The 22,308-nt window shown below is 31.5% G+C and overlaps 3 protein-coding genes across 7 annotated transcripts; 2 read left to right on the forward strand and 1 right to left on the reverse strand.

Annotated features, from left to right (window-relative positions):
• Positions 1 to 770: 770 nt before the first annotated feature.
• On the forward strand, positions 771 to 5,568 carry LOC112493086 (WRKY transcription factor 72B). Its single transcript, XM_048462916.2, has 5 exons — positions 771 to 961; positions 2,235 to 2,324; positions 2,704 to 3,267; positions 3,450 to 3,563; positions 4,286 to 5,568. Exons 1-5 carry the CDS (start codon positions 854 to 856, stop codon positions 5,303 to 5,305), a joined length of 1,896 nt encoding a protein of 631 aa, XP_048318873.2. The 5' UTR covers positions 771 to 853; the 3' UTR covers positions 5,306 to 5,568.
• Positions 5,569 to 8,556: 2,988 nt separating this feature from the next.
• On the forward strand, positions 8,557 to 11,167 carry LOC107428842 (SNF1-related protein kinase regulatory subunit gamma-1-like). 5 transcript variants are annotated; one of them, XM_048462620.2, is made up of 6 exons: positions 8,557 to 8,714; positions 9,211 to 9,383; positions 9,499 to 9,941; positions 10,161 to 10,427; positions 10,512 to 10,684; positions 10,787 to 11,167. In XM_048462620.2, the coding sequence occupies exons 2-6, from the start codon at positions 9,218 to 9,220 to the stop codon at positions 11,067 to 11,069; spliced, it is 1,332 nt and encodes a 443-aa protein (XP_048318577.1). In that variant the 5' UTR covers positions 8,557 to 8,714; positions 9,211 to 9,217; the 3' UTR covers positions 11,070 to 11,167. The 5 variants fall into 5 exon arrangements, with proteins under 5 accessions (XP_048318577.1, XP_048318579.1, XP_048318582.2 ...); XM_048462622.2 differs by having other exon boundaries at positions 8,576 to 8,714; positions 9,173 to 9,383; XM_048462625.2 differs by having other exon boundaries at positions 8,582 to 8,714; positions 9,188 to 9,383.
• A 61-nt stretch (positions 11,168 to 11,228) lies between these two features.
• On the reverse strand, positions 11,229 to 14,008 carry LOC107428840 (pentatricopeptide repeat-containing protein At2g02750). Its single transcript, XM_016039432.3, has one exon. It carries the CDS (start codon positions 13,094 to 13,096, stop codon positions 11,237 to 11,239), a length of 1,860 nt encoding a protein of 619 aa, XP_015894918.3. The 5' UTR covers positions 13,097 to 14,008; the 3' UTR covers positions 11,229 to 11,236.
• Between the last annotated feature and the right edge of the window lie 8,300 nt (positions 14,009 to 22,308).

Here is a 22,308-nt window from a genome sequence, read left to right on the forward strand (position 1 = left end):
GGAAAAGTAAATTAAGTGACAAATCTATACAAAATTAGAGAGAAGAGGCATTTTTCTCCATTATCAATCGACTATTTGTTATTTTTAGAAATAGAGTGAAATAAATTTTCCTTTTAGTTATAGTAACTAGTACCTCTACCCACTTCCAATTTTATTGGTGGTGAAAAAAAAAAAAAGAGAGAGAAGAATGGTGGAAGGTAAAATTAGAAATGTTCTAACTATTAAGTTAATAAATAGGGTAGCTCTTAAATTTTCTCAAGCGTTTTGATCTAGGACTAAATATAAGGGTATAGAATAAATAAATAAATAAAATGAAGAATTTGCACCGAAATCTAAGAATCCAAACACCCGCAAATAAGAAGTCACCGGTGGGAGTCAATGTTGATGACGGTCCTGAGACGTTTTAATCTTCAACCTGACTGCTACTACTAAAATTGAGTCCTTAGAATGGCCCGCTCTATTTCTCTTTCTCTGAAAAAAAACCTTTGAATTTGATTATTTTATTTTATTTTACAAGTTAATAAAAAAATATATTAAAATAATTAAACTTATTATAAAAATGGATGTCATTCCATGTTGCTTCTTGGGATGTGTTTGCCTTACGCCTTTTAACATTTTCTTTATTTTGTTTTTTTTTTTCCCTTAAAAAATAACAGGAAAATTATATATTGGTTGTTTGACATTTCTGAAAGAGTAACATGCAAAGATAAGGTCTGAATTTTGACAAAAATTTATTGCTAAGTCAAAATCTGGTGGCTCTGTCTCCTTTCATATATATATATATATATATATAAGAAAAGCCACAGTAAAGATATACGGACATGAAATAGAGAAAGAAGAAGTTGACAAAACTATGGAGAACAAAAATTCCGAAAGGTCTTTTCTTGGAATTCCAGTTAAGGAGGAGAAAACAACCATTTCTAATGGTGATGAAGAAGGTGCTTCTGCAGAAATAGACAAGGTAAAGATGAATTTCCTCCTTTCAAAGTCCCTTTTTTTTTTTGTTTTTCCTCTCTCTTTCTCTCTCTCTCTCTCTCTCTCTCTTCTTTTTATTATTCTCTGGATTCATTCCGGGATTAATAACAGATCGATTACTGAAATCAACTTAATTTCGATACATAATTTGCAAGAAAACTTGAATTATCTCAAAAATTATTATATAAACCAAATCCTGGTCGGATTTTGATGTGGGATTTTAGTTTCTTTCATTTGTGTTTATGAATTTTTTTTTTTCCCTTTTACTTCTTGAACTGCATATCTCGTTTATTTTCACATATCATATTGTTGGTCGTCGATTGACATGGAAAATATAAATCTCGATCAATGGTATTTAAAGTATATTCAGCCTTTTCAAGCATATGCTGGTGATGTTCAAATTAATGCTTATCCTCTATTTAATGCTCTAATAATTAAATATATTATACATGTGTGATGCATGGATATGATCATATGTTAGGGAAGATGTGGCTGGTGATATGTTAAAGAAGGTAATAAAATAGGTTTTGTTTAGGATTTTGGACTAAAATCAAAGTTAAACAACGTATAAGCACTAATGAAGGCGTCTTCAAATGCTTGTAAGCTGCTTTAGTTTTTATTTTTCATTTAGGATCTTTGATAAGAATATATATATATATATATATATATATATTATATGCATATTTTATGCATGAATTATAGTTTTTTTTTTTTTCTTCTCTCAAAATTAATTTTGACGTACTTCTTGAGTTTTTCTATATCATCTCTAATTGAGGTTCAAGGAAAAGAGGTTTTTGCGAAAGCTCGATAATATTTTCATGATGACTATGTATATATATAAAAGTTTGACTTTAGCATAAAATTAATATACTTGTGCCAAGCTTATTATCAGCTTTGCAAAATTTATTACCACAATCTGATCCATGATTAAATTAAAGAAAAGAATCTCATCCTCAATAGGGGCTTTGAAAACTGCATTGTCGGTAACTTATGGTATTTAAAGATATGTTTAAATCTCTCTTTATATGTCTAGTGGTAGCTGGCTACCTAGATCTGACCTTATCTCAATTTCGAGCAACCTATAGCTTAATTAATTAATTAAGACCTTAAATCTGTCAAAGCCAATTTATATAAATAAATTCTAATAATGGTCATAGGTTCCATTTTAAATTTTGAATTCTATATATATAAAACCCCCAGTCTTTATAATATCAAGTTAATTATATGTTGTCTCATAATTAAGAGATTAATTTGTCCAGGCAATCTTGGCAACCACCACGGATCAATCAGCTACGGAGACAAATACAGATGGTCACCATTCGCCTCCTAATTCAACGCTTAAGAATCAGGTAAGCCTTCCATCCATCCACATGCTCTCTATATATACATATATATATACACACATATATTATTAATTAGAACAAATAATTGACGTTAGAGTATATGAAGAATAATCTATTCTTCGATAGTTGACGTTAGAGTATATAATCTATTCTTCGACCAATTAATCTACAATTCCACTGGTTTGAGACAAAAATGTGATACTTAAACACGATATCAGAATTTTTAAAACATTATTATCTAAAAATATAATTTTTCACTAGTCAACTATGTACAGATATTTAATCATTTTAAAATTAATAAAAGATGATTTCATATAAAAAAATAAATAAATAAAATTATCATATACTTGATTAGCTTGACATATTTTAATTTGAGTTGCTTCAGGAGGATCAACTAAAATCAGCTAAAGCAGAAATGGGGGAGGTTAGAGAAGAAAATGAAAGACTAAAAGTGTTATTAGCAAAAATTGTCAAGGAGTACCAGTCCCTCCAAACGCACTTCTATGACATTCTTCAACAAGAAGAAGCTAAGAAACCTAAGGAAACTACCACTGCTCTTGATCATACCCACCAAGAAAATGAAGAACCTGAACTTGTCTCCCTTAGCCTCGGAAAAACCTCAAGCGATCAGCCTAAAAAGGATGAGAAAAAGGCGAGCAATAATATGATCAATAATGGCAAAGATGACGAGGAATTCGATGGAGGACTTGCCCTAGGGCTCGGTTACAGGTTCGAGCCTGCAAGATTAGCATCCGAGATTTTGAAGAACAATTCAAGCTCGGATAATAGCCTTGAAGAACTCAATAAGGAAGATGAGCAAACTGATCGAAAATGGTCACCGAGCAAAATTCAAAAGACGACAAAAAATGGAGATCATGATGAGGTTTCACAACAAGCTGCGTTGAAGAGAGCTAGGGTTTCGGTCCGAGCTCGTTGCGATGCCCCAACTGTAATCATCAAACACACTTTGATATAAACTTCTGAAACTAACCCATTTCATCAAACACTTTTATTAATATGTATATATATATATATATATATATATATATATATATATGTGTATTTATATGAATTTTATTAACATATGTATATATATGTATTTATATGAATTTTTTTTTTTTTTTTTTACAGATGAACGATGGATGTCAATGGAGAAAATATGGTCAGAAAATAGCAAAAGGAAATCCATGTCCAAGAGCATACTATCGTTGCACAGTCTCACCAAATTGCCCTGTGAGAAAACAGGTAATTAAATAATAAGATTATTATTATTTTTTTTTCGCTTCCTTCCTTTGTTGAAATATATATCATTTTGGTGAACTATATACCTTGATTCGATGGAGGATGACATCATGCATGCATTTTGTCCAAGAAATGAGGAAATCTCTTAAATCTGATATGCTTTTGAGCTTATATTGTTTTCTTTTTGGACTATATGCACGTGTTGTTCTAAATCAACTTTATAGTCGCTTTGAACTATCACCACAATGATTATTACTTTACATGATGACTAGATTTACAAATGAATAAGGTACAAAAGCTTCAATGGAAAAGTCAACAATTGATTTTTAGAACGTGTAATCCAGTCAATAATTAATAAAGCTAAAATTTGTTTGTATTGACAATATAAATTTGTAACTAATAGTATAAGTCCTTTTGGAGACACCTTGCTGTTTCATTGGATAATAATTTCCAAGAATTCCTATAACAATAAGAATAATAATAATAATGCTTTTTTTTTTTTTATAAAAATATAAATTGCTAGTACAGAATATCAATAATTAAAAATAAGATTCGTTCAAAACCTTGATACTTCGAAAACGGAGCCGAAGTGCCTATTATCTTTCCCACCTGGATTTTTAATTCGCACTGATCTATTTCTTAATCCTTAATATTGGCTTCAGCAAAAGAAAAATAAAATCCTCAATATAGGTCATTAATTTTTCTTTTTCTCAAATAATTTTCAGGTCCAAAGATGTGCTGAAGACATGTCAATATTGATCACAACCTATGAAGGAACCCATGACCACCCACTTCCCATTTCAGCAACAGCCATGGCTTCCACGACTTCTGCCGCTGCTTCAATGCTTCAATCATGCTCTTCAACCTCTCAACCAGGCGGCTTCATGAACTCATCCAATGCTCCATTAATGACCACCTCATCTACACCTTCCAATAACACCATCCATGGATTCAATTTCACTTCCTTGCACAACTCAAAATCACTGCAACAACAACAACAACAACAATACTATTTCCCAAACAGTTCAATCTCTACCTCCAATGCTCATCCAACCATCACTCTCGATCTCACTGCTCCTAATTCCAATTCAAGAATATTCTCTTCTCCTTTCTCTTCCGCACCAAGATTTTCCTCAACATCTCTGAACTTTTCCTCTTCTTCTTCCTCTTCTTTAGATTTCAACAACCTGAAAACACCATGGATGTCCAATCAAAGTAGCTACTTCAACTATGGAAGTAATGCTCCATATAATCAGAGTAAAAACCAGTCCAGCTTTCTCAACAACAATGGAAAAAGGCCAATATTCCAAGAACCAGCATTTATGATGAACAATGTCATTCAGAATGCTTCTAATTCTCAGCAGTCCTTGACGGAGACAATAGCCGCTGCAACCAAGGCCATCGCTTCGAACCCGAAATTCCAATCGGCTTTGGCCGCGGCTCTTACGACGGTGGTTGGTAACAGTGGAAATGGGGTTGGTAAAAATCAAGGTGGTGCTGATCAGGGTTCTACAGGGATGAGCTTGAAGTGGGGTAATGAGACTTCGACAGTGAATTCACTTTTTCCGGCTGGTAAGAATGGGATAGGAGGGTGTGGTTCTAGCTGCTTGAACAAATCGTCCAGCACTATGAATTCTCAACAGCTACAGCAAGGGAATAATTTGAACCTTTTACCTCCTACATTATCACTTTCTACATCAAAAAGTGCTTCTTTGTCTCCCACAGAGAATAATAGGGATTTTTAGCTTATCATTTAGATTGATTTTATGTTAATATTTCATGTTTGATTAGTTTTTTTTTCTTGGACAGAATAATGTTTGATTAGTTGGTAGTATCTGATGACAATAACAAAGAAAACTAGCTAGGAGAGTGCCGTGTAAATTTAGGCATTCATACTTGTTTTGGTATTGAATATTTAATTACGAGATAGATTGGTTAAAATTAATGTCTAATCTTGTTTTTAGAGTCAGCATTATTTAATTGTGAGATAAAATGTATTTGCTTCTTAGTTTTCCAGCAGCTCTCAAAATGATATACTCTAAAAGGTTTATTTCATATGAATAAAGCCTTTTGCAGTAACTTACCTTAATTCCTCTGTTCTTCTTGTGGGGTAAGTATTTGTAGTTTATGTCTAGACCCCGACAAGATTAGTACATTTTCATTTTTCTATTTTGAGTATAGTTGCTTAGGTTCTGTCTGGCACAGTGGCAAAGCCATTTGACAATGATTTTTATTACTAATTTTAAATCTCCATGTCCCAATATTTACATATATATATATATATATATATACATATAATAACTATCACTTCTATGATAAATATAGGATGCAACAATTTAATTGGCTTTTCAAAAGAATTTATTTTTCTGTATTAAATTTTAGAATAAAAGAATCAAAATTTAATTAAATACATTTAATTAATATTTATCATCTAAATAATAGATCTGTTGGTGTTCATTAGATGTGGTGATAAAGAGGGGAAAAAAAAAGAAAGAAAGTAATTTGCACTTTTAATCTTCTAACATTGGGATGTCTAGTGCTCTTAAGAAAATAACTAAACAAATAAATATGGTCCATACCTCTGCCATGTGCATGAAACATATTTTTGACATATTTGAAAACTATTATGTTCATTACAAATGGTGACAAATAACAAAATTTAAAAAAAGAAAAAAGAAAAAAAAACCTAAAAAAAAGTTATTTGCATTTTTAATCTTCTAGCATTAGGATGTTTAGTACTTTTAAAGAAATAACTAAACAAATACAGTCCATACCTCTGCCATGTGCATGAAACATATTTTTGACATATTTGACATGGAAATGAGTTAAGGATATGATGTTGTATATTTGTAACAAACATTACACTTAAGGGATAAAAAATGCCTAAAAATTGATCACGGTTTTACTCTTCAAAGAGACGCCCTACACTCTTGGCATGTTCATGACACACGAGTTAGTACATAACGGTGCAATAAACATTTCAGCCAAAAAAAAAAAAAAAAAAAAAAAAAGGTGGAACAAACATTATAGTTGAAGGACAAAATATTCCTCCCCCCCCCCCCCCCCCCCCAAAAAAAAAAAAAAAAAAAAAAACCAATCACGAGTATGAGCATCAAGTACCCTAAAGTTAAACAATTACAAATGCAAGCAATCCAATATATATATATATATATATATATATAGATATACTTGCTATGATGAGTATGAAAGCCGAAATTATGGTTGGTGTCATTAAGCTATGTCCAAATAAGATATAAGTGAGCTTTTTGCTACTTATATCAAGATATAATCGATCAACACCAATCATAATTTCAGTGTTAATGTTAATTGTAGAAAAATTATAAGCATATATATATAGTTTTGATATGATAAAAACTTCATAAAAGATTTACAAAAGGAACATATTATATCGGTTGCAACATAGGAAAATGTTTATGTCCGGCATCATATCTTTTGAGTTACTGTTTTCTTTTTGGGTTTTATTTTTTGAAATTCAAATGAAATAGGAAATTTTTTATGTCCTGCATCATAGTTTATGAGTTATTGTTTTCTTGTTAGGTTTTATATTTTGAAAATAAAATGAAATAATGTATTATTATTTGGATGATGTGGATTGACACATAAGCAACGCATAGAAATTCCTCGTCATAAGTCCTTTATAAAGTCGTTATCATATTAATCATTATATATAACTACATCACAAGTAACTTTAAAAAAAAAAAAAAAAAAAAAAACTCTAATGAAAATGTAAATTGCTATCTATATGGCAAAAAAATATAAAAATGTGTGAATTAGTATTTATGTGATGTAAAAGTTAGAAATATTTACTGCTTAGGTATAGATATCTATTTATTAAACAGTTAATCCTAAGACTAATCTCCCATAATTTTGTCTAAAACACAACTACTTATTGATGTATTTATTTATTTTTTAATTTAAAAAAATAAAAAGTTTCCTAGGAAGAGGTTTTTTAAAATGTCAATTTATTTCAAGATGTAGCAATTATTTTTTGGCAGTTTACTTCTCTATTGAAGATGCTCTAACATTATCATTTTCTTTCCTTGAAATAAACGCCTCGCAGTTATTCAATTTCTGTCTAAAACAAGGCTCTACCAAATATGTTTTCGAGCATAAATCATTGAAGCATGTAATATATATATATATTTGGTAAATATAGAAGCCTGTAATATATATAGTAATTTTCTCTTTGACAATGGAATCCAGAATATGTTGGACGGCAATGTGTGTATATGCATTTTAATGCGTGCTCTGTTAAGGGTACACATATGCCGTATACAATATCCTGAGCTTTGTCATCAATGAGAACCCCAAAAAAAAAAAAAAAAAGTAATATATAATACAGTAAGAAAATTTATATGCATCCAGTATAATCATCCACAAAGTGGGTTTATTGGTCTGGTGTCATTATCAGAAGCAATGCCATAATTGATTGTAGAGCCTCTACTTACACAACCATAATTTCCCCCCACAACTACTAAATTATTCATATAGATTTGTGAAATAACTTATCACGGAATATTCTAGAGAATGTTCAATCACAAAGTATTTTACATATTGAACATGTTCGTCGCATAAAGTGTTGGACATACATTTTCACTAGTTTATGACCACACATATTTAAGTTTCAATAAAATGTCTCCGAACGATTTTAAGAATTGTTCGGCCAACAGTAACCAATAAGAATTTGGTTATGTGAGAGAAATTTTGGGAGTGCCAAAAGAACAACCCACATAAATTGGCATTCCATTAATGGGCCGCAAGAAAATGGTTGTGGTTATGCCTCATTGACATGTTTTGAGCCCAGCCTAACAGAGAAAAGCCCCGGATCATAAGTTGACTTAGGGCATACCTTTTATGTATAGGCCGTTGGTTTACAGGTCTATGTATGGGACTGGACAACTCCTCATCAGGCCCAGTTGACTACTTCCGTTATTAACCCATTCATCTATGTAAAAGTGGCAACTCAAACAACAGACACGTGCGTGGTTTCCACACGTGGCAAAAATAGGAAACATTCATTCAAAAGCCAGATGAACTGTCTTTTCGTTTAGGATGAAGATAAAGCTACAGCTTCCCCGAAAACAAAATCAGGAATCCCATTTCTCAGTGCCTAGAGGAAGCAAAGACTCGAAGGTACACGGTGCAAATTCTTGGATCATCTTTTCTCATGTCCTGTTGCTAGCAGATAAATTTACATGTTATATATGCATTGTGTGTTGTGAAATGGTATGAGGATTTCTTTTTCTTTCTTATTTGCAGCTTTGTTTAATAAGATTTGTGATGCCAAGCAACATAGTATTATGACAGAACTTACTGTCAAAACTCAAAACTTTTGAATCTTTAATACACCTAGGGAACCAGTTAATATTCAATTGATCTAACATTGACAAACCAATCTTGGTATCCTTAATTACAAGATTTGCATATATCTAGTATTTAGAGTTTCACTTCAATCATCCTTTTAAGGAAATTGAATCTGAACTAAAAATTAAGAATCAGTGCGATCTCAGAAGGGTGATCCACAATGCACACAAATGAGATTTATTTGGATTCAGGGAATTTCATTATAGATTCTAACACCATGTAAAAAGACTTTGATTTTTTAGTCCACTCCATTTTGTGCCTCTAGCGTATATATGGCTCAAGCACAGGACAGGGCAAGCTCCAAACTCTCAAGCTATGATGACTACTTTGAGACTATCCAATCCAGGAAGAAATTACCTTTTTCTATACAGGAAACTTTGACACTTGCATTTGGAAAGATTCCAGTTTCATCTTTCCCACTAGTTCCTGGGGGCAAAGGTAATAGCAGTAACCGCTCTTTTTATTTTCCTGCAAAATTACATTACTAAACATGAATTAAACGATAACATCGCAAATAAATGAAAAAAGTTCCCTGCAACGTTACCTTTTACAGTCGTGGAGATTCTAGCAGATACATCTGTTGCTGATGCAGTGAAGATTCTTTCTGAATGCAACATTCTGTCAGCTCCAGTGAAAAATCCAGAAGCAAAAACTAGTTCGGATTGGAGAGACAGGTATTTAGGAACTATAGACTATTCAGCCATTGTTCTGTGGGTGTTGGAAAGCGCAGAACTTGCTGCAGTTGCTCTTTCGGCAAGTTCAGCGACAGCTGCTGGAGTTGGTGCAGGTGCTGTTGGCGCTCTTGGCGCTCTAGCATTGGGTGCGACAGGTCCAGCTGCAATTGCAGGGTTAACTGCGGCCGCAGTTGGTGCCGCTGTGGCCGGTGGTGTGGTTGCTGATAAAGGAATGGGCAAGGATGCTCCAACAGCTGCTGATAACTTGGGCGATGATTTCTACAAAGTTATTTTGCAAGATGAACCCTTCAAGTCAACCACAGTAAGTTAACCTTAAAAATGACTATTAGGAGTATGAGTTCTGTTGGTAACTTTGGTAACTGATCCATACAGAATATTTGGTTTCGGCATAAAGAAATAAGTTAGTCTATGCCTGCCGTCATAAAAATGAAAATCATATTTCTATCTGCTAAATTGCCAAGTCCTTCATCCAGGTACCTGCAAAGATCGGCTGTTAATGACATTACACCGTCTGTTTCAGGTTGGATCAATACTTAAATCCTATCGCTGGGCCCCTTTCATTCCAGTTGCACCAGACAGTTCTATGTTAAGTGTCCTACTTCTACTCTCAAAATATAGGCTGAGGAATGTACCTGTAATAGAACCAGGCAACCCTGATATCAAGAATTTCATTACTCAATCAGCAGTTGTTCAAGGTCTAGAGGGATGCAGAGGAAGGGACTGGTTTGAGTGCATTTCTTCCCTGCCTATCTCTGATTTAGGACTTCCTTTCATGTCTTGCAATGAGGTAAGGTTATCAATGATAACTAAAGTATTCATCTGGCTGACCATTGCATTTGGAGTTTCAGCACAGTTCTTTGTCATTGAACAGGTTATTAGCATCCAGAGCGATGATCTAATTCTTGAAGCTTTCAAACGGATGCGAGATAATAAAATTGGTGGTCTTCCAGTTGTAGAGGGGCCAAAGAAGAAGATAGTCGGGAATGTAAGCATTAGAGACATCAGATATTTGCTGCTGAAACCTGAGCTCTTCTCCAACTTCAGGTAGGGTAAAGGCGAATTTTGAACTTTCCTTTTAACAATCTTTAGCAGTAGTTTGTCCAGTGATGTTGGTCTAAATGGTAAACCAACTTTTTTTCCTTTCAGGAAGCTCACTGTTGAGGACTTCATGAACACCATCGTCACAACAACCCCAGAAACAGGAAAAATTGTCCCAGCAATTACGTGCAAACTAAATTCAACCCTTGGCAGCGTGATCCACAGCCTTGCTTCCAAGTCAGTGCACAGGATTTATGTGGTTGCCGGTGAGGAAAATGAAGTTGTTGGCGTTGTCACACTCAGGGATGTGATTTCTTGCTTCATTTATGAACCCCCAGACCATTTCGATAACTACTTGGGGTTTGCAGTTAAAGAAATGCTGAATCAGTGAAACTTTCAGTTTTCAAATACCACAAAATGGATATGTAGACTTGTAATAATGGTTTTCAGACCACAGAAGAATTAAATTGTGGAAAATGCTTCATTAGAGCCCCTTTTTTTTTTTTTTTTTTTGTTTGTTTTTGTCAATGTTGCTCAACCTTCATTAGCATTTGAACTTCATTTCAAGTCGACTCCTAATAAGCTGACGGCGGGAAGCTTTCTGTATCCTTTATAATTAATATTCCCTCGAATCCTTTCAACATCCACCCACCTTCCTCGCGCAGCATACAAATTGGATAAAATGACGTATGGAATTGGATTCTCTGGCTCCAATTCTAGTAGCTTCTTAGCCATTTCTTCACCCATTTTCCAATCAGAATTATACTTGCAAGCACCAAGTAAAGAAGCAACAGCAGATGCAGAAGGCTGTGGGAGTTCTTCTATCAAGTCCTTGGCTTCATTCAAACGGCTTGCTCGAGCCAGAAGGTCAACCATACAACCAAAATGATCTGGGCTTGGTTTCAGGCCAAACTCCGATTTCATCATCCTAAAAATTTCCCATCCTTTGTCAACCTGACCGGTGTGACTGCATGCAGATAGAATACTGACAAAAGTTGCTGCATTTGGTTGTACTTTTTCTTCCATCATCATGTCAAAAATTTCAAATGCTGCTTCATTATCTCCATTTCTTCCATACCCAGATATCATGGCATTCCAAAATGCTGGATCAACTGGTTTACTACCAAAGCAATGAAAAATTCTTCTTGCAAATGAAGAACGCCCACATTTCATGTACATATCGATAATTGCAGTGGCAATGAACTGATCACTCATAGCATGAATCCTAATTACTTTACCATGGATTTCTTTTCCAGTTTGCAGAGCAGACAAGTCGGAACAAGCTGGTAATATACTTGCGATAGATTTTAAACTTGGCGCCATGCCAGCCGATTGCATTTTCTTAAAGTATTTAAAAGCTTCAATCCCCTGTCCTAGTTGTGAAAACCCACTAATCATTGAATTCCAAATTGCTGAATCAGCTTCGAGTCCGTCAGATTGTAACTGTTTAAACAGTTCAACAGCAATCTTACTCTGGGAATTCAGCATCATTCCTGAGATCATTGCATTCCAGGTTATTAAGTTCCTGATAGCATTGAGTTCTTTAAAAACATCATATGCCAGCTTCCAATGACCACATTTGGAATACACGTCAACAAGCGTTGTTCCAACCATAACATCGAGCACCTGTTCAACTTTCATGATCAATCCATGGACCTGTTTAGCAAATTGAATATACGAAAGGCTAGCACACGCAGAAAGAACAGATACAAATGTAAGTGAATTGGGTTTCTCGCCTAAGACTAGCATCATGCGCATAAACACATCCAGGACCAGACGTGGAACCCCATTCCGCAGGATCCCTGAAATGAAAGCATTATAGGTCACCACATTTTTATTAGGCATCTCTCTGAACACCTTTTCAGCCAAAACCAATTCTTTACAGTTCATATACGCAGTCAAAATCGAGGTTGCAACAAAAACATCCTTCTCAACTCCCAACTTTATCGCCCAACTATGCATCATCATGCCATGTCCTACACTTTCACAAGCTGGCAACAAACTAGCTATGGTGACCGTATTGGGCCTAAACCCTTCAAAGCCACCGTTTTTAACAACCCATAGAGCTTCTCTAAAATACCCATTTTTTGAAAACCCAGAAACAGCCGCATTCATCGACGCCAAGTTTCTGTTTGGCATTTCGTCGAACACCTTGAGAGCCTCATCGATGAGATGAAGTTTCATATACATGTCTCCAAGAGCCGTGGCCGAGTAAACATCAGCCAGAAAACCCATTTTAACGATCTGGGTATGTAGCATTCGGCCTTGAAGAGAATAATAGAGCTTACCACATGCTTTGAGAAGAGGAGGAAAGGTGAAATTTTGAGGATGCAAAGAAGCAGAGAATAATTGGGAGTAGAAGCAGAGGGCTTCTTTATAGAACCCTTCTGCTACTAACTTTACCACGTCCAGCGTCATGGCAATTACAATTACGTGACAAAAAGCATGCTTTTTTGTACCGATAACATTTATTCCGAATTCAAATTTCAAACCATTAATATACAAAAAAATAAAAATAAAATATAAACCAGGGATGTCACTAGCTAAACTAAAATTTTGGGCCTATACTATAAAAACTCACAATATCCCCTTAACTGTTGCTTTCTTGTCAATTATTTATCATAAAAATGTTGCCTTCTTATCAATTAATTCTAATCCTTTATTTTGAGCAGGTGAAATTGATGAAATTAGACATATGCAATTCATATAAACTGTTTTTTCTATTTTGTTTTACTTTAGGATGAATACATTATTGATCTTGCTAAATTTATTAAAAAGAATTATATGAATGGACTAACAGATAAAAGAAATTAAGTTGGAAAGACAATGTAAAAGAGTTTGGATTGCAAGGTGTAAAATGCAGTGTCGTTAAAGGGGGCCAAAAAAATAAAACTACTATTTATTCATTTTTTTCTTAAATATAAAACTCTCATATTATCAATTATTATTTTTATTTTTTCTATAAGTTTAGTTAAATAATACATTTTTATAAATGAATAATGTAAGACTCACATAAGGTTCTGATGGTGCCTTCTTTTTTGTTTTTTTCTTTTCCAGTCAGTATACCAGAATCAATAGGGGCACCTGGTCGTTATTTCCACAGGGGGCCCCTGTAAACGGTGACTTACAAGATTTTCCACAAGCTCTTTGTATCAATTTTTCCAGAGTCTCACATGGAAGCCAATCTGCAATAAAAAATTTTAAAAAATTAATATGTCAGCTAAAAGACATGAGCTGAGCAATTGCTGCGCGCTCTCAAGCGTTGCCTCCTAAAATATTACCGAAGAGAAAAAGTTTTGCCTCCCAAAAAATGAATAAATAATTTTAAAAGTCAGGAACAAGAGAAAGTCTACTCCACAGCGGCTAGAGAAGTGAAACGAATGAGATAGTCCTTTTTTTATTTTTATTTTTTTTTGGAACTTCCTCAGAATATCTATCCGGCTTTACTTCAGTTCTACATATTTTTTTTCAATTTCATTTTTTTAATTACTCTAAATATTTTATTTTTAATATAAACAATCTTTTAAAATTCTTTAGTTCTCTCTTTTTGAGATTCTAAGTACTTTGCTTTTATTTTTATTGATCTTCTTTTTTGTTTTATTTTTGGCACGCCGGTATTTTCCATCGTAGAGATTACAAAATTTTGATTATTATTATTATTTTTTAATCAACAATATCCTTCTAACCAATTAAGATATATGAATAAATTTGAGCATTGTTCATCCAAATAACAATTTCTCTTACCCCTGATTGCCAACATTCACATAGAAGTAAAAAAATTCTTTTACGAATTTAGATTATTCCCAACATTTTTATCCAAAAAAATCAATAAAAAAAATTCCACAAAATGCACCAATGTAAAATGGCTCTCCACCATACAAGAATTCATCAAAACCTCCAATAATTTAAAAAAGGACCAAAACCCAACTAATAGAAAAACAATTGAAAAGATATTCTCATGACAATTCAACCTAACCACACTGTTCTATTATTATTATTTTTTTTGTTTTTGTTATTTTTTTTGTTATTTTTTGCTTTTTCAATCTGCAAATAAAAAAGAAGAATAAGAGATATGCAAATTGATAGGACTTGTCCCCAGAATTCTTTGAGGATCTCACAAGTGGTTTTGTCTAGTGAAGTTCTACTGGACAATTTATAGAGAAAAACTTAACGGAAGCTTACCTTACTGCATACAAACAAATACATGCAAATATCAAATAATACCTCAATATATAAAGATAGAGCAACAACAATATATAAGCCCACGATTATAGTCAATATTTATAGCTTGTCATACTATATACCATTTCTATATATACATAATAGGGTAATTATGTTCATAATTTAGGTTAGAGCATTCTAAGAGTATATGTAAAATTACATAATACAATTGATATGAATAAATTTAGGAAAATAAAGATAAACATGGAAAGAGAAATGTTACTGTTGTTGTGGGAAATATGGAACGATAAATGATGCGTGAGGTAGATTATTTGCTAACTACTTGAACATAGGAGAACAAATTCAAAAATAAATAAAATGTGAAATAAAAATATCTCAGTGAGCGGCACGGTAAATAGTAAAATAATATTTTATTTCTATATTTCTTTTCCATTCTTTTCAAAGGTTCCCCATTTGAAAATCATTTAACAAAACTTAACATGTACTCCAAATCAATATAAAAGTGATACTTGAATATTATAAATTAATGACTATTGAAATATTATAAATTGGTTTAATCATGATTTAAATATTGTGCATAAAATAGTATAAACATAATTTTATAAAATAACTATGAGAAGTATAATAAAACTATAAATATCAGAAAACTGATAATGTACTTAGATATATAAACAATGTACTATATAATATACCTAGCGCTGCCAAATGGTGCACGTTGCATAACATCATCGTACTCTCATGACCTTTAGCATACTAAAGGCATCATGGCAATACAAACTTGTGTGATGACCCATCTTATGACCTTTAGTGTACGATCCTTAACGTACTATAAGTATTATGGCAAACCTGCATGCTATAATACAATACTTAACTGAAACACTGGTATAATATGGTACATCAGTTAAAGACAACAATATAATATCCATAAAACAATCTTTGTAAGATTATACTTTTCCAAACAATATTGTATCATGAAGTATAATTTTATATTCAAATCCAATCATTTATTTAAATGTTCCAAAAATTCCAAATCACCATTTCATGCCAAAATATAAATATCAACGGTGAAATATACATCATCATAAACCATTTTTAAGTACTAAAAAATATAAAACACTTAATCATGCTTAAAAATATATAATTTCCAATTTGCTTTCTCAAAATCAATTATTTTCTAAAATGATTAAAACCTCAATTCAAATACTAAGATATTTAAATTGTATATTTTTAAGTATGTTTAAGTGTTTATATTATAAAACGCTTAAAAATGGTTTATGATAATATATATTTCCCTATTGGTATTTATGTTTTAGTATGAAATGATGATTGTGAATATTTGGAGTATTTAAATAAATTATTGGGTTTGAATATTAATTCCAGTTTATACTACTATATTTATTTGGGAAGAATATAAAGTATGATTTTGAAAGGATAGCTTATAAATATTTTATTATTATTTTTGTAGGGTGTACCATATAGTACTAGTGGTTTTGTTTATGTTATTAGCAGCGAGCAGGTTTAGTCATTCTATGTGTAGCCTCAATATGAGAGAATGATTATAGTTGTGCACCATTCTCTCAGAGTGATGATCAGTCGTTTGCCACTTCGTCGTGACCATATGATAAGTTGTCATAAATCTGAGAGAATGATGATGAATTGTATGCCTTTCTTTCAAATCGATGATGAGTTGTTTGCCACTCTCACATGACATTGGTTTCTGTGTATCTCTTTACTGTCTGGTGGTGTTTTGGGATGTTGAACACCATCTGGTAGCACTAGATATATCGTATGATAGATTGTATGTATTCTTTTTGATATACATATTTTGGTGGTTTTATTATGTTTCATTATTGTTTCTAAATTATCATTATATTGTTTATTGTCTAGGATTACATTTATGTTTTAGCTAGTTAATGATATTTTAAATTCTTTAATTATGAAATACTTTTTTTATAATATTGTTTTAGTGTATAAGTTGGGTTTTATAAAATGGTTTTAAAAATGGAAACTTTTCAAAGGAGTGAAAGTGAGGTCTTGAGTGAAGATGTTTGAATTCTAAATGATTATTTTCATACAGTTAATTTATTTCATCCATTGAGCTTGTCTTATAGTTTTTTATTTTTAATTGTTCTTTTAGGCCTCAGTTGACAGGTATCGTACATTACATCTGGCATCTTTATCATCTTCCCACTATATTTACCATCTCATATTTTTATCACCATTATTCTTCCATCATTGATGTATTTTCTTTTTTGCATACTTTCACTAGATTTGTCATTTATATTGTCCTATATTTAGCCTTAAACTCTTGCATTTTTTTAGATTGCTTTAATGGATTTACATAATATGTATAACTCTTGATTTGATATTGTTAATTTATGGAAAATCTTTTGGAGGTATTATTGACATTCTACTTATACTGTTGGGTTATATCCATTTTATAGGGAGGTTCCAGTAGACTTTTTGGTACTAGTTTGGTGGGATTTCCTTAGGCGGGACTACTTTGGATGTGTGGAAAAGAGCCCAAGTGTGATCCTGTCAATTATTTTCTTCGATTTGCTAGATGGGAAACCAAGAAGAATAGCATCTTTTTTTTTTTTTTTTTTTTTTTGGTCTTCTTTGATTTGCTTGATGGGAAGTCTAGAAGCAGAATAAAGCTTTTTTTAGAAAATTAAAGCTTTTATTTTTATTTTTATTTTTTCTTGCTAGATAATATATATATATATATATATATATTTGTATAAATATATATATGAGCAGGCATATATTTGTTAACAAGATTGTCTTTATATGTATATGACTATGTGTATACGTGAATACATATACGTATATGTGAAATATATATTTGTTTTTTCCTTTTTAATTAATTAATTAATTAATTATTTTTATATTCTTGGATCTAGATTTTCAAATCGTTCCCATATATATATATATATATATATATATACAGACACGGTGTGTTGATCATGAACCACGATTTAATTGCATTAAATATACATCTCTTTTATTTGAAGTTAATTTTCATTTAAAATCTAATTAAATAATAAGTGTAATTAAATAAAATTTTAAATTTTTAAATTTTATTGAAGTTGTGCATATAACTATTATTTTGAAAAATGTTTCAAATTATTTTAAGAGAGAGTAGCTAATGGTAATGAAAATGGTTGCTATATATATAATTTGAAAGTGAATATGATTAATGATATTTATAAAAAAATGAAGGAGGTCATAATCTTAGAAAGTTAATATTGAAGCTAAATTTTTTTAGATTTTTTTATATGAAAAGCTTGTAGGATTTCATTATAAAAATTGACAGTTTAGATATTAACTTCTTTTGGCTTCCTAATTCTCATTTCAAATACATCCTATGAAAGCCTTAAAGCAATATAAGATGTTATGTTGTTTATATTTAATATTGATGAGAGAACTTCACATGATAAAGTTTCAAACAGTTGTACAAAGTTTGTACATCATCTGACAATAATTGCCTTACCCAATATAGAACTATTGTACTGCTTTTCATTGGGTTGTGCAATTAAGTCTTACATACAACAAAAGGAGTTCTTATTAGTCTACTATCAGTAGATAAGTCTAGAGATAGGCTCCAAATAGTTCATATTAGTTTTGGCATCGATGGATAAGGTTAAAGATAGGCTCCAAAGAGAGTTCATAGTTAGTTTGTATCAGTGGATAAGACAATAGACCAGACTTCAAAATAAGTAATAGATTGTATTTTACTACCTACTGCCTTCTTTTTTAACTTCTTGACTTATGTTGCTGCATCATTGGACTTGAATAATGATTTGGTTATGTTATCAAGTGATTGCACAAAAGTTGTTGAAACTTCCTTAGCTGCAAGAATGATACAGCTTCCTTAGAAGCAGTGGCAAAATTTGGTACATAATCTTCCTTGAAAGATTTGAGTCAAGGTCAAAGCAGCAACTTCTATTTGAGAGTGGATGGATTCTTGATCAACTCCTATATAGACATCAGCAGGTTGAGTAGGAATTTTCATGGTTACAGTTGCTTCATCATAAACATAGAGGACATTGAATTTCCAATCTATACCCTTATAATTTTCATACTTTGAGCCTTTTATGTGGATGAAGAAACTCTTATCGTGGGATAGTGTAAGGAAACTTATGTATTTGATTGCACCCTATAAATAAAATAAACATTAATAGAAGAATATTTGAAGTATTTTGTAATATATGAATATGTTAAAGGAAACATGAAACAAGGTGTTTACAGATTGAAGTAATCACCAATTAAGCAGTAATAAAATAAAATATTTTTTGGAGCTATACCTTTTAACTTTTAGGAACTTTGCAAACTGCATCTTGTATTCAATATTTATCATCTATGCTTATGAACTTCAAAAATGTTTGCACTTATACACCTAGCCCTAATTCCATCCACTTCTCTCCATTAAGTGTCATGTACTTTGCATCATGCACCATTAGCTCAGGCATATAATTTGAACTGTTTACCTATAAAATATTAAAAATAAAAAATATAACAAAACAAAATTAAAATGATTTGGGAATTAACCCCTTCTTCATCTTTTCCTTCTCACCATATCCTCTTCTTCTTCATAAATTGACAGAACAGAAAAGTAGGCAAAGCAACTTGTTTTCTTCTTTTTCTTCATAGCATCATCATCATCATTATTATGATTATTATTATTATTTTCAGTGGGTGCCAAATTTGTGCAAAAAAGATGTTCTTCTTCTACATAGCAATTGATTATTTATTCTTTATTTTTTTTATGAGTTTCTTATGAAATCATCTTCATAATCGTAAAAGATGCTTTAAAGTTTAACCCAATTTTTTTTTTCTTTCAAAACATTGATCCATGAAAGTGAAAGAAAAACCAAAAATATAAAAAACCAATTAGGCATTTTCCTTCCTTGACACCGAGACAAGGAACTAGGGGGAGGATCCATCTTAAGAAAAAAATGGCATCATAGAAGCAATTTAGGTAGTTTGTGATTCTTCTATGGGCTCACGAGTCGAAGATAGCAAATTTGTTAGGAAAGATGTTGTTTTCCAATGATGCAAGGGCTTCTAATCAGGCATTGATGGTGGAGTTGAGATGGAGGTAGGATAAATGACTAGAGATGGAGATGATGATGGTAATGGAGTTAGAGTTGGTGCATTTTAAGGTGATATTGGCTGATTCTGAAGGAGACTGATTCCATTACTAATCAATGATCTCCAGAAACAAAATGAAGAAAAAAAGATTTTTGATATATTTTTTATCTATAACATTTTCTTCATTTCGTATTTATAAATCAACATAAAGTTTTTAAGAGAATGTAATAAATAAAATTTAATATTTATGTAGATATATAACAAATTAAAAAAAATAACTTTTAATTATTTTCCTTTTTTTATCATAATTTTTTAACTAAAAATTACTTTTTTAGTTATTTTTTATTATTTATTTAGACGTTTTCAACTATACCCCTAAATGAATGGTGCATGTACAAAACACATGACACTTAACAAGAAAAAGTGGACGAAATTAAAGCCAGGGTGTATAGGTGTGAACATGCTATAAGTTTAAGGTGTACGGATAGTGAATATTAAGTATAAAGTGCAATTTGTAAATCCACTAGAAATTTAAGGGGCATGGCTGTAAAAAATCCTAAAATAAATTGAAAAAGAAATGAATTTTAACAAAGAACAAAAGTTTAACTACATAAATCATTATGTTACTAAAAATAAAGATTAGAATGTACAATAAGGTTACACTCAAAGAATAGATACTTCAATTTTGATCGGTTTTATTGAACAATTTCCATTTAGGGTTGATAATAAGGATCATCATTAGACATAATTAATATAAATTATACATATTTGGGTCTAAATCTTGGCAAATATTTAATACTAATTTAGCTGTGAACATGCAAACAAGTACCCTTATTTATCAAAAAAGAAAAAAGAAAATAGATTAAACCTTTATAACAAAAACAAAATCAAGGTTCAAAAGAGTAAAATACTTAATTGCTCACTTTTTAAGCCTTGCTTTTTCATTGTTGAAAATTGATGCTAACAGTATGTTTCAGTTTAGATTGATGCTATGGAATAAGAAGATAGTGATGTTTCTCTCTAAGGCTTTTAGGTATTAATAGACCCATGTCATTTAAGGCCAAAGATTAATGGTCCTCACAGACGTTTTGGGGTATTATTAATGTAGTGACTAATTTATGTATCCAAACTTTTAATGTTATTTTGCATGATAATTTGCTGTATATAGATATTGGCAAGCTAAAGGTAAATAATTTATGTCATCAACAATAGGTTAATGGTAATATATACCTCAGAAGAATGTTTCATGAGATTTTAGCAGAGCATCCCAACAATATATTTGTGCTTTTACCAAATAAGGTTGCAACTAATGATCCAGATTTATCAGTCAAAGTCACATCCACATGACACCTATATTAAATATATCATAAATATTGATTAAAATATTATATAAAATGTAGAAATTGATTAGAGAAGAAATAATAGCCAATCAATCATAAGTTACACTTTTAAGAAATAGTGTTATTTGTACCTTGATAAAGTAGTCACCTTACATTAAAAGAAGGGAACAAGAAAAGGGAAAAAAAAAAAAACAAGAGATTACTATAGTTAAAAAGAAAATTTAATAGTGCTTATAATACCTTTAAAAAGATATAAACATATGCATGAGATAAAAGGTTTAAGGTTTGCCACATCAAGCTATCTTGATATCTGATCAATTTCTTGAAAATCTTCATTTGACGGAGGTGTTAAAGGCAAGCCAAGATTTTTCAACGATAATTTTGTAAAGATATTGTTCATTTTTAATGATACAAACCTAGGACGACCTGCTTCTAAACTCATATAATGTTAGCCCAGATCCAATTATATTCAAGTTCTAATGGTCACCTTGACCCCTAACCAACCTGTGATTAGAAACCTTGGTATATAGTGAAGATGCCACAATAGGTTATGGAAGTCCTATTGATAAGTCAAACTAAAACACTTATTCTCTAATGGTGTTTTAGGTGTTCAAAAGAACAAAGAGAAATTCAATCTCACAATATAAATTCTGAATATTATTAATGGTGTGTTCTTCCTAAAAAACAAGCCCTTTTATAGGCTAACATAAAACAAAATAAAACCCTAAAACAAAAAGGAAAAACCAGCCACGCAATGAAGAATCCTGATATGGCTGAAAGTCTCCCTTTTTCCTAATCCAATTTGGATTAATTAATTCCTTTATTTTGAATTAGGAATTAATTAATTTACAATAAAAAATAATAAAATAATAAATTTCCTAAACTTATTTGTCCAGAAAATAAATAAATAAAATCAAAAAAGTAATGGTAATTTCCTAAAACAAAAAGTAGAATCAAATTATGGAACTAAAATACTAGCTTTTTGACTAAGTTGACTTTGACCAATCTTTAACC

Source organism: Ziziphus jujuba, chromosome 12, assembly GCF_031755915.1.
Source record: "Ziziphus jujuba cultivar Dongzao chromosome 12, ASM3175591v1".
Lineage (NCBI taxonomy): Eukaryota > Viridiplantae > Streptophyta > Magnoliopsida > Rosales > Rhamnaceae > Ziziphus > Ziziphus jujuba.